The sequence below is a fragment of the Populus nigra genome, chromosome 8, assembly GCF_951802175.1.
Source record: "Populus nigra chromosome 8, ddPopNigr1.1, whole genome shotgun sequence".
In the NCBI taxonomy this organism is placed as follows: Eukaryota; Viridiplantae; Streptophyta; class Magnoliopsida; order Malpighiales; family Salicaceae; genus Populus; species Populus nigra.
The window spans coordinates 7709303-7721610 of NC_084859.1; the positions used below are offsets into that span (position 1 = coordinate 7709303).

Below are 12308 nucleotides of genomic sequence, written 5' to 3' on the forward strand. Positions count from 1 at the left end.
TACACATTTAAGAAAATCATATAAAAGATTATAATAAGAAATAATAAAATGGACGCTTTATAGTCATCAAATATTAATGACCAAATTTTTAAAACAATTATGCACAATAGGTTATAAATAGTTATTTATAAATTAATTGTTAATAATCAATTCAAATATTATAGTGCATATTAGCTAAAGATACCGATGCTACACTGCGACTAGGATTTTAAGCTCATTTGCAAAGCAAAAGAAGACTTTTGATGTTATGGATACATTCTTCAACATCATGAAAGTTTTTAATTAAAAAGATGATTTTGTATTTTATAAAATGAATTGAATAATATATGAACCAATAAATTATAAAAATATTATTAACAATAATTAAATCATCAATAACAAAGAATGAAAATTGTTTTTAATTGAGAGACAAAAAATGCATTAAAACAATAAAATAATTACATAGATATTGTGGATTAACTTGTCAAATCTACAACCGAGCTCATAGACTTAATTGGATTCAATTTTTTTTTATTAATTTTTTTATCCAAATATAAAATAAAACCAAAAAAACAAAAAGAAACCCAAGTGCGTGGGCCTTTTTTTTTTTAAAAAAAAAGCTAAGATACGTGGGCCTTCTAGCTCAGCCCGTGTGTCTGGACCTAATTTTATATTTTTTTTGTTATTTTTTTTTAAAAAAGGATGATCTTTTGTCTACCTAATATTTTTGAAGAAAAAAAAATTAACGACATGTTGTCTGCTGTTTGTAGAATCTAGTGACTAGAGGTGACAAAAAAAGTAGGACTTCATTTGTTTTTTACTAAAAAACTCATTTTCAACTCCTTTTTATCCAAAATACCTAGAAAACATCTTAAATACCTTAATAAATATAATTGTAACCTCAAATAGCCCATAAAACGACTTAAAATCTAAAATCAACTTGAATAAAAAAATCTTCTGTGGGTAGATCTACCTTTTCACACAAAAAGAAGGAAATATAACACCTATGTGAAACTCACCTCATCGAATGAAACTTCTTGACATTAAGAGGGTGTTTGGAAGTGTGGTTGCTGTTGCTTTTTAAAGTGCTTTTTACTCAGAAAAGCATGCTAATAATATATTTTTTATTTTTAAAAAATTATTTTTGAGATCAGCACATCAAAATGATTTGAAAACATCAAAAAAATACTAATTCAAAGCAAAAACAAATTTCAAAATTTTTGAAAAGTGTTTTTCTACCACACTACCAAACAGCTTCTAAGATCATCTATAATACCTATATTAAACTTTGCTTATCAAATGAAACATCTTGACACTAAGATCATCTATTTTTATGATTGAAGTCGGTGTCAATAATGATTTTCTCTATCTACACTAGAATCTAACAACTCAGTCTCTATCCTCTAAAAAAAACTAAAAAATAAGGGAAATAAATTTGGTATCAAAATTGGCTTTTTTGACAACTAAAAGGATCGATTACATATTAAATGAAAAGATGGGGAATCAAACTGAACTTCTTATATGAAATTCAAAGTTGCCACATGTTTTCTTCGTGTTTTTCACTTTAATCCGTTTTTTTTCAATTTCATCATTTCTTAAAAAAAAGAGTATAATTGGCTATTAATCTGGGTTCAAAATAGTTCAATTGGGCAATAAAAAATTAAAGACCAAATTGAAAATAAAAAAAAATAACTATTTCAATTTACAATAATTTGTGAGGGAATCGCACGGTGCAAAGTGAACAAGAAAAACATCTCACGGCTTAAATTTTTTGTATGATAGAAAGAATTAGCAAATTAAAAAAACATAAGATTGGAGAAATATATGGAGATATGCTTAAAAAGAAAAGAACCAAATAGTTCAAATTTAATATTTTTTTAGAACTTGGAAATTTGTTAAGCCTTAATTGTAAGGATATTGTGGAACAAATTTCATGGACCAAAATTGAGTTACTCCTCAATCTAATTGTCTTCACAAAAGAAAAATTACTTTTTAATTATCTTTCCTAATTCTCAAAATTATAAACAAATAATAACACGCATACGCCTATAAGAATACTTAAACATGTAAACCAACTTCGTTTAGCCTTTTTTAACATTAAAAAAAAAACAAGAAGAATCATTTAGCTCATTTAAGAAGGAAATTTATAAAAGCTTGACATAAAGAATTAAAGTGAAGAAAGAATACAAACTTGAGACCATACAGTTATACATGACATTGTTCCTTTTCAAGAGCTAATTAATATTAAGCTTAAGTATATTTATTTCTCTCACTAGATTAAAGTGGTCGATATGTCCGAGTGGTTAAGGAGACAGACTCGAAATCTGTTGGGCTATGCCTGCGCAGGTTCGAATCCTGCTGTCGACGTTTTTCTTTTTTTCCCCCGTCTATGGAGCAGCAGCATCTAGAAGGTCAGAATTGTCTTTTAACGCCATAAGAACACCTAAAAACGACATTATCTCTTCGCTTCACTGTATCGTCCTCCCCTTTTCCATGGCTTCCTCCTCCTCCTACTTTCACTTAAACCTCACCACTCCACTTTTCCTTTCTCCAAAACTCAAGACCCTATGCCCTACAAAAACCTCCACTTTCACTCCCATACGCTGCGGTCCACGCTCCAAACGTGGACCTCTTGTCAGAGGCCGCATCTTAAGCACTGAAGCAATCCTAGCCATCCAATCCCTCAAACGCGCCGACAACAACAAATCTGAGTCCAGTAAGAAACTCCCAAACCTCGCGCGCATGATTAGGTCAGACCTCCTCTCTATCATTCGCGAGCTCCTACGTCAAGACTTGTGCTCCCTCGCCCTTCAAGTCCTCTCAACCCTCCGATCAGAATACCCCGGCCAGATTGACCTTAATTTATACGCTGACGTCATCTTTGCGCTGTCCAGGAATAAATGTTTCGACGACATTGACCGTTTGATTGATGATTTGGAGGAAGGGGAGAGTTGGGTCAAGTGGGGAAGTGATCGGGGGCTGTTGAGGGTAGTCAGAGGGTTGGTTGAGGCTAGGAGGAAGGAATCAACGGTTAGAATTTGTGGGATGCTGCGGAGGAGTGGTTGTGGAGACACGTGGACGTCTGATGAGTATGTGGTTAAGGTGCTGCGCAGAGGGTTAAAGGAAATGGGTGAGATGGAGATGGCTAGTGAGGTTGATAGGGAATTTGGAAATGCTTGTAGGGGTAATTTGGAGAAATTTGTTATCTGAGAATGTTTCCTTCTTCTTTTTTTTTCCTCATTATTTCCTTGGGGAAATTTAGTGTAAAATTAAATGATTTATAATTGCGTCAAAGCTATATGGAAAAACAAGGGGGAAAGAGTTGTATACAAAGCGGGTTAATGCTTTCTTTTTTTACATGTTTATAGTTTTTATTTTGTGTTTAAAAGGTGTGTTTATTATCTTTTGTTTTAATATCTACAATTTTTTAAATGGGTATATTTTGACAATTAATAATTAGTTTTATCATCATAGGTTGGCAAGAAAAACAAAACCATTAGAAGTCTAAATGCAAGATATTATTTGATATTCGAGTAGATTTGAATCCATTAAGAAAAAATATCTTTCATGCAAGATGTTATGTAAAAAATAAGTTATATAATGAAAATTGTGTTAATATGGCTAGTATTATAATTATTTGGAAGTTGAATCTAAACACTACAAAGCATTATAGACCTTATGGACTTGTTAAATGAATATGGTGAAGTTAAAATTAATAAATAGGTTTAATAAATAGGTTTTGGTTTTATTTTTCATGGAAATTGCAATGACGAGGTTTTGTGTGATGTGATTTTTATATATGTGAGACACTTGTTATTTGGAAGGCCTAATAACTTTGGGAACGACTTTGGTCGAGTCATCTTTTGCTTCCATCGTCGGCTTCTAAAGCCTTTGGAAGGAACAGTGTTTGCTAGGAGGATCCTTCTTCATTGTAGCCATTACACCTTTGTATTTGATAGTGACCCACATCGATGTATAAAGTCTTTACCCTTTCTTGCAAGAAAATTCACTCTACCTGAAGATGCAGAGTACCAAGGGCTAGACAGAAGGAAAGAGTAAGGTCGAAAAAACGAGTAAGTGGTTTCGACATATCTTATACAATCGATTGGTTCTTTTAGGTGCTTAAAATTCAAGCCATGAAAGTGAATTTTTGGATTAGAAAGCATGGCCTCAGAGACCTTTCCTAGGTGGATCAAAGAGCTACTAATAAAAGGGCGAAGTCAAGATGGATTCACACATAAAATAAACGTGGACAGATGGAAAGCCCGGAGACCAGAGACTAGAAGAAAATATCCATTTTTTGGGTGATAGTTTGATAGGAAAATAATACATGATAGGTTTAAATATATATATTTTTTTGTAAAAAATAGAAAATTCATTACTCTTGTATCATTATTATTGAAATAGGTGTATGAATACCAATTGAAATTAGAAATAAAAAGTGAGGTTGAGGAGAGTGTAAATACAAATAAGGTCATGAGTTTTGATAAGAGAAGAAAATCAGATTCGATTGAGAGAGAAAAGAATAGCAAGTTGACAAAAGGTGGAAAAACAAAGAAGCATGTAAGCTTTATGTAAGAAATAATGTTGTTAAGAATGTTCTTTATACAATCAATTCTATACAAAATAGTGTTATTGATAACAAAGGTCACATGTGTGTTATATTTGAATTAGGTGATTTGGTCTGGATGCATATGAAAAAAGAAAGATTTTTAGCCTATAAGAGATGTAAGTTGTAGCATAGAAGAGATGATTCATTCTAAGTTCTTGAACAAATCAATGACAATTCATATAAAATGAATTTTCCATATGAATATTAGTGTTATTTTTAATGTTTTTTTTTTATTTTTCTCTGTTTGATATATGAAATGATTCAAGGTCGAATCTTTTTGAGAAGATAATGGATTATAAAAATTAATAAGCATTACCAAATAATTTATTAGATGTGCCAATTAGGCTAATTACAAGTCAATGAGTAAGAAGATTAAAGAGGTACCCAATAGGTCTATTTAGAATATTTAGGACAAGTTAAGCTTTCATACTTCAACAATGATTGATAAGGTTGTAATTAATATGATCAATACAAGAGTTTGACAAGTTTAAGTTGATTTTAGGCTTAATTTTTTTAATGCATACTTATACGCTAATAAACATAACCTTTTATTTAACCGTTGGATTAAAATGAAATGTTACAAAAAAAATTCTAAAGGTTTTGTTTTCTACAGCATTAAAGTTTCATATAAATCAAACATCAGGAAAATCTTGTGATAAGGTCTAAAAGTTGTTGTGTAAGATTTATATTATTTTTCTAATTGATCTAATATTCTTTTTTCTATTTGGATTAATAATATTATTATTTTTCTAGACTTGTTTAAGATGTTTTTACCTAATATAAATATGATTATTTAACTTGTATTTAGTTTTTTTTTATACTTGGTTTATTTTTTAATAATATTGTGTCTACAAGATTGCTTATACTCTTGGTTCTTCATTGAATTCTTTTGGACTTATCTAATATTAATTATTTTCGTGGTGTTTTTTCTTATGCCTTAAGTTCTTTATTTGTTATAATTAAAGGGTTGGGGTCTTTTTCATCTAATAACTTTGGTGTCTTGGTTCAGATAATCATTGCGTCAAGTTTTATCTTCAATATGATATCAAGTTTCATGAATTTTTTTTTATCTTATTTGTGGATTCAAGGGTTCTTACCCTCTGAGTTCGCATCACCTGGTTGGCAAGTTGTCTATTTATTTTCCCTTTTATTCTTCTCTCCTTGTTTAAAAATTATTTGGGTTTGGGTGGAATGACATTAGGGATTAAATTAAAGAGTTATTAGATAATAAAAAACTAAACTAAAAAAAGGGTTTGGATTGTGTGGATTCAATGACGGGACTTAATTGAAGACCTCTTATAAAAGCAGGGACTAAATTGAACAAAAAGAACAAAAAAGGCTAGAGCATGTAATACACATGCTAGCGTGTGAGAAGTGCCATCGAGTTTAGGGCAACACATGATACATCATCCAACCTCTAAAGGCGGTCGTCTTTGATGTCCTTGAAACTATAACGATGTTGCCTTTTTTTTCAAGGTGAAGCATGTGAATAATGAAGCTTTAAAGTGGCTTTAATAACTTTTTTTTTCCTTTCTTTTCTTTCTCTCTCCTTCCTTTGTTTCTCGCACATGAAACTTCTTCTTCTTTCCTTTATGGATGAAAAAGCTTGGATTTTTTTTACTAATTTTCAATTGTAGTCTCTTTAGTTATGATTGTCTAGAAAACAAAAAATTGGAATAAGTTTTTGCAAAATTAAGTGTTCAACTTAATGACATGATTTTTTTAAAAATCCATAAAAATCCCAAATCAAGCATGTTGGAAAAAATCATCAAGATCAATCTCGAATAAAATCATTGTGAAATGATTAAATTAAAAAACAAAAAAATACATGAATGAAAAAAAAACAAAAGAAAATTGGCACCGTGCGAATCCATAATGCCAATGAGTCTATTGCTATAGGAGAAGGAATAGAGAATCACATACCTTCTTTAGTTTTTGTCAATGATTATTTTATCATCTCATCATTGTTGACAACTAATAGGAGAAGGAATAGGAAATCACCCACCTCCTTTAGTTTTTGTTAATGATTATTTCATCATCTCATCATTCTTGACAACTAATATAACTATTATTATCATTCATGTCTTATCACTATTGTTATTGTTCTTTCCAATTTGAACATTATTGATTTTTTTTAAACAAACTAAAAGGTACAATAAAAATATTATGAACTGTGTCTTAAATCATCGTGAATTGCAATAATGATTCTTTTTTTTTTGTTTTTTTTACCATATCATCTAGTTTTTTTTTTCAATTTCATCATTCCATGTTATGGTGATTACATATTGGACTTGATTTCTTTCTATCTGGTTCTCATGTTAAAGAAAACATCCTTGATATTGGGTTGATACTCGATTTTGAAAAAAAAAATTGGTTTTTTTAATTACAAAAAATAAAAATAAAGGGACTAAAATTGAAAGTGAGGAAAACACTGTAACCCTTTTTTTTAAAACTTGGCATCGTTCATTTAACATATATTAGGAAAAATACCTTGATATTTTTCTCAAATTCTATTTTGCTCTTTTTAGTTTGGAATTTATGCATTTTGATCCAAAACTTTATTTTGTTAAAGTTTAAGTCTCTAGTTTAAGAAATAAGAGAAAATTCTTTAGTTGTCCACATTCCAATAATAATAAAAAAAAACTTATTATTAGTGTCAATAAGTTCTATTCAATGAGAGGAGTTCAATTTAGATGTTTTTACCCTTTATTTTGTTGTAAAAAAATAGATCGGGATTGAGTAAGAACTTTTTTTAATTGTTCAACCATGTAAGCGTGTTTTAGGTTGAGAGATTAGTTTGTTGGCATTTTAAGGGGTTATGTTTAGGTGTTTTCAGATGAGAATATGTTGAAAAATGAGTTGTTTAGAGTTTCAAAACTCAAACTCAATTTTTTGATTACTAGAGATGATAAAAAAATATTGCTAATGACAACACTCTTATGCTACAACAGACAACAAGTCATCCAATAAAAAATAAAAGCCTAGTGGCACTTGACCTTTTGGCTAGCTGGCCTAGTGTGTGGCCTAGCCTCTTAGGATTAGAGGAGTATAACATCTTTTTTTTCTTTTCTAATTTAGATTAATTAATTTTAATTTTAATTAAAAACTTTTTTATATATATTTTTTACTTTGCATTAAAATTAACACTCTCTTTTTGTTTTTTAAATTAGCAATTGTTTTTGTTTTTAATTATGTTGCATTTTTATAATGTTTCAAAAAGGTTATTGTAATTTATCTTTATTTTTTTATATTTGATATAAATAAATAGTATTTGCATGATGTATTTATAAAAATAAAAATAATTTGTTCCTAGTAAGAAAAATAACCTCTAAGATATATACGTATTTTTATATTTATCTGTCTTTTGTTTTTATAGAAAAAAAACTAGCCTTTTTTTAATATATAATTAGAACTAACAACTTTTTCCCAGTTTGTTGATTCATATAATTAAACATAAATGGTATTTTTAAGTTTCTCAATTAGAAAAAATCTAATGTGTATTAATTAATAAACAGAATTTGTAAAGGAGAAAGAAAGAGATTTAAGAGGAAAGATTTATTTTCATTCATAATATCCCCATCTCAATCGTATACCATCAACTTTTATAGGCTTTAGGTTCAAGAGAGTTACAAGTAAATAACACGTGAATAACACTATCCACTACTCATATAAAAATAGGAATATGCTCCACTATGTAATCATGGAATTGCTCCACATCACACGTGGTCATGAGCACTCATGAATTCCCAACTTATCAGGAAACAACTTAAAACAACAAAACTAATAATTATAAATAACCACCACAACCCACAACCAAGTCTTGGTTTCCTTTCCCCCACATAGCATGTATAGCACAATTCTAGCCATATCAAAATCATCATACAATAAAACACATTCATAATATTGACATATTCTTCTACTATGTTAAACATTAACTTGAGATTTTATTCACAATGTAGCATTAACAAATTGTTTTTTTTTTTTTGCATTTATTGGCATATATGATTCTCAATTTATTTTATTATATGTATTTATATGCTTTTCATTCATAAATAAAATTTCTTATATGAAAAAATATGTTGACAATTTTTGCACATTCAATTTTTTTACATTATCGAAAATTGATTTGTTGCATCTATCTAACATAATTACTGTTAAAACATCATACGACTACAATTGCATTTATCATAATCACTGGTAATATTATCTTACCATTAACCATTTATTTATCATATTTTAAAAAATATAAATTAAAAACTATATAGTTGTAAAAACATTACAATACAATTAATGTAATATGATAAAATTTTCAATATGAAAATTTATGATTGGTTGGTGGTATGATTAAAGTTGCATGTGTTACATCACCTTACCATTAACCTTTTATTTATTATATTTTTGCAAAAGAATAAATTAATTGAGAGCTAGAAAACAGGTTATCCACCCTTTAAAAAGATTTAAGAAATAGGTTTAGGTGTGCATGCCTGAACTTATTTTTTAAATGTCCAGGTGTGTTGGGCCACCAAACCTGTTATTTGCCTCTTAAAAAGATTAAAATAAAAAAAGGTCTAGGAGCCCATGCACGTGCTCTTTTTTGAATGCCCATCCATATGTGCTGGACCATCAAGCGTGCATACCTTGCCTTTTTTTGGCTTCTTTTAGGTGAAAAATAAATTTAAGAAAAAGATGTATTAAACCTAGTTGATTCTATGATCTAAATCCAAGATTTGATGGATTAATCCACAACGCGCGAGCTGCTATTATGTTATTATTATTATTATTATTATTGTTTAATGCATTTTTGGTCCTTGAATTGAAAAAAAAATAGTTTATCCTTTTGTTATCAATGCTTTATTTTTTGTACTTTAAATAAAAAGACCTCTTTTTGTTATTTAACTTAAAAACAAAAATTAGGCATGCTTTTTCTATCTCAATCCCACATGCATGTCTTAGTTATATTTTTCTCTAAAAAATGTATTTCATACAAAAAACAATTCTCATGTGCTTTATTGTCATATAACTAAATGAAAAATAACATCTGGGATAAAAAGAAACCTTTTGAGTCCAGTGACGTACATGACTTGGATCACGAGTTTGGTTGGTTGACTTAAGTTCACTTAAGTCTTTTTTACATTGAGTATTGTTTTTTTTCTTCTACAAATTTCACTTTCGGTATTAAGTTTATTGGAAGTTGAACTTTCCAAAATTTTTTGCAAGATTGTCCCTGCAAGTTTTGCATGTTAACCTGGGTTGACCTAGGTAAATCTAATATGTTGTCGTTTTAATAATAAATAAAAATATCATTCAATATTTCACCATCTCAAAATTTGTTTTTTTTTTAAATACATCTAATATGCATCAAATTTTGAATTCATGGTTAATTGTTTTAAAGAAACATATTAGTGATAACTAGACATTTGTTTTCGTGTTTGAATTTTTTTTGTTTCAACGTGTAAGCATAGTACGGGCCAATAGTCTAATCATGATTTAAAGCTTGTAACATAATTTTTCATTTTATTTAACAAAAATAATTAACAACAAATATATGATAAGAAAGTTGAACTTAAAGGTTTTTAGTCAAAGAAATCCATTAATTTAATTCTCTCCTGAGTACTAAAACCATATCAATACACCTTTTTCATCTAACACACAAATAAAAATAAACAAATGCATTTACATTATTGAATATTGAAATATTGTATACACACAACAATCGATGGTTGATTTTGCATTTACTATTTGACTAAATAAATAAATAACTAAATATGAGAATGTGGTTTCTAAAACAACCATAGTCATTGATTTCATTTTACATCATTATTATTAAAGGAAAAATAAACCTGGAATACTACTATAAAATTGGTGGTTATAGAATATGCTATTTGATATCATGTAGGTAATATTTAATTATTGTCTTGTGATAAAATATTTGAAGAAAATTAAGACAAAAACAATATATCCTTATGGTTTTTATTTTTGTTTTGAAAGGATAAAAATTCATTTTAAAACTATCATAAAAACAAATTTGTTTCATGTATTTGTTTTATTTCATGTATTTGTTTGTCTGCTAACCATGAAGTACTTGACTTTAGGCATTATTGATAAGGGAGAGAGGATTCATTTTTGTTCTCCTAATGACTAAATTCATCTTCATTTGCTATTAATTTAATTGACTTTGATGAAATTATTTCAAATTTTATAACCGATGATGATAAATAGATAGATAGATAGATATTAGAATGATAAAAATAAACAATATAAGTTTTAAAATGGAGAAAGAATAATTCCGTTTATATTAGAAATGAGAGCATTATTTATTAGAAAGTACTAGACGTGGGCTCACGTTATATTATAGGGCCAAACCATATTTCTTGGAACATTCAATCTTTCAAAACATTGTTATATCCAAATATCATACCTTAATGAAAGATTAGGATCAATTTCTTTTTTTTTTTAACTGAAATTTCTCTTTAGAAATGGCCATGTAAGTTTTCTATCTTGTTAGAAATTCTATCAAAATTTTGGCAGAGTTTTCCTTGTATCAGAACCATACCAAGTTATCAACATCTTCAAATCCAACATAATCATCATCACATCACACGGTCCAACCATCCTGAACCATATCCCACCTCAACACTACTCAAATCTCTCATACTTTTAATTTCCACAATTTATCAATCAGCATAGACAAAGATTCACAATGAAAGAAATATAGACAGATAATAGATAAATGAATATATATATATATATATATATATATATATATATATATATTTCATGATTTGTTTAAAAGATTCTATTAATTATGTATGGACAACAAGATTACATAATATATCTAAGATAACAAAATAACCTCTAAGAAATAAATCAACCCTGTCCTACGGTATGTGATGGATCTGTATATATAAAACAATAAAATGACAATTAGTTCATCACTTCCCTTTATAAGTAATATCAATATAATACAAAATTATGACTCACAATTATAGCTAGTTATCATTTAACTTTTTATTTGCAAACTCTTTTACTTTTATTTGATAATCTTCATTTAATTATCATTCTAGTTGTAACACCATTCCATATTAGTAAATAAATTGTTTCATTATTTTCCTTTTTAATTATGAAAATAATCATCCTCGACTTTCACCCCTCCATGGCAACCACAAAATCCTTGGAATCCTTTTTATTTTTGAAGCAACATACATTGACTTCCTTTTTCCTAAGAAATCATCAAATATTAATTTTCATTCACTCATGAATGCAAAATAATTATTGGCTTCCTTTCCATAATAAAAGGAACATACATTGGCTTTCTTTATTAAAAAAGCAACAAACATTGACTTTTATTCATCATTAAAGCAATATAATAATTGGCTTCCTTTCCATAATGGAAGCAACATACATTGGCTTTCTCTATTAAGAAAGCAACAAACATTGGTTTTCATTCATCATGAAAGCAACATAATCATTAGTTTCCTTTCCATAATGGAAGCAATATAATCCTTGATTTTCTTTATATATCTCTTCCTTGAGCATAATTATCACATTAACTCCATATATCTTTTACATTTCCCATTTAGAAGAGGATTTTTCAATTAAAGTGAAAGGGTAAGAATAAATTATATAATAAAAAAGACTAAGGTGCATGAATACCTATTTGGTGTTTAAACTCTAGATGCGACACCTTGTTGTTGTCCTGCTATCGTAACTTTTTCTG

The 12308-nt window shown here is 28.5% G+C and overlaps 1 protein-coding gene and 1 non-coding gene across 2 annotated transcripts; both read left to right on the plus strand.

The window, feature by feature from the left end:
• Positions 1-2264: 2264 nt before the first annotated feature.
• Positions 2265-2346, plus strand: TRNAS-CGA (transfer RNA serine (anticodon CGA)). Its single transcript has one exon. It is a non-coding gene; the product is annotated as a tRNA-Ser (tRNA).
• Positions 2347-2472: 126 nt separating this feature from the next.
• On the plus strand, positions 2473-3189 carry LOC133701557 (protein THYLAKOID ASSEMBLY 8, chloroplastic). The gene has a single exon (XM_062125507.1). It carries the CDS (start codon positions 2473-2475, stop codon positions 3187-3189), a length of 717 nt encoding a protein of 238 aa, XP_061981491.1.
• Positions 3190-12308: the final 9119 nt, after the last annotated feature.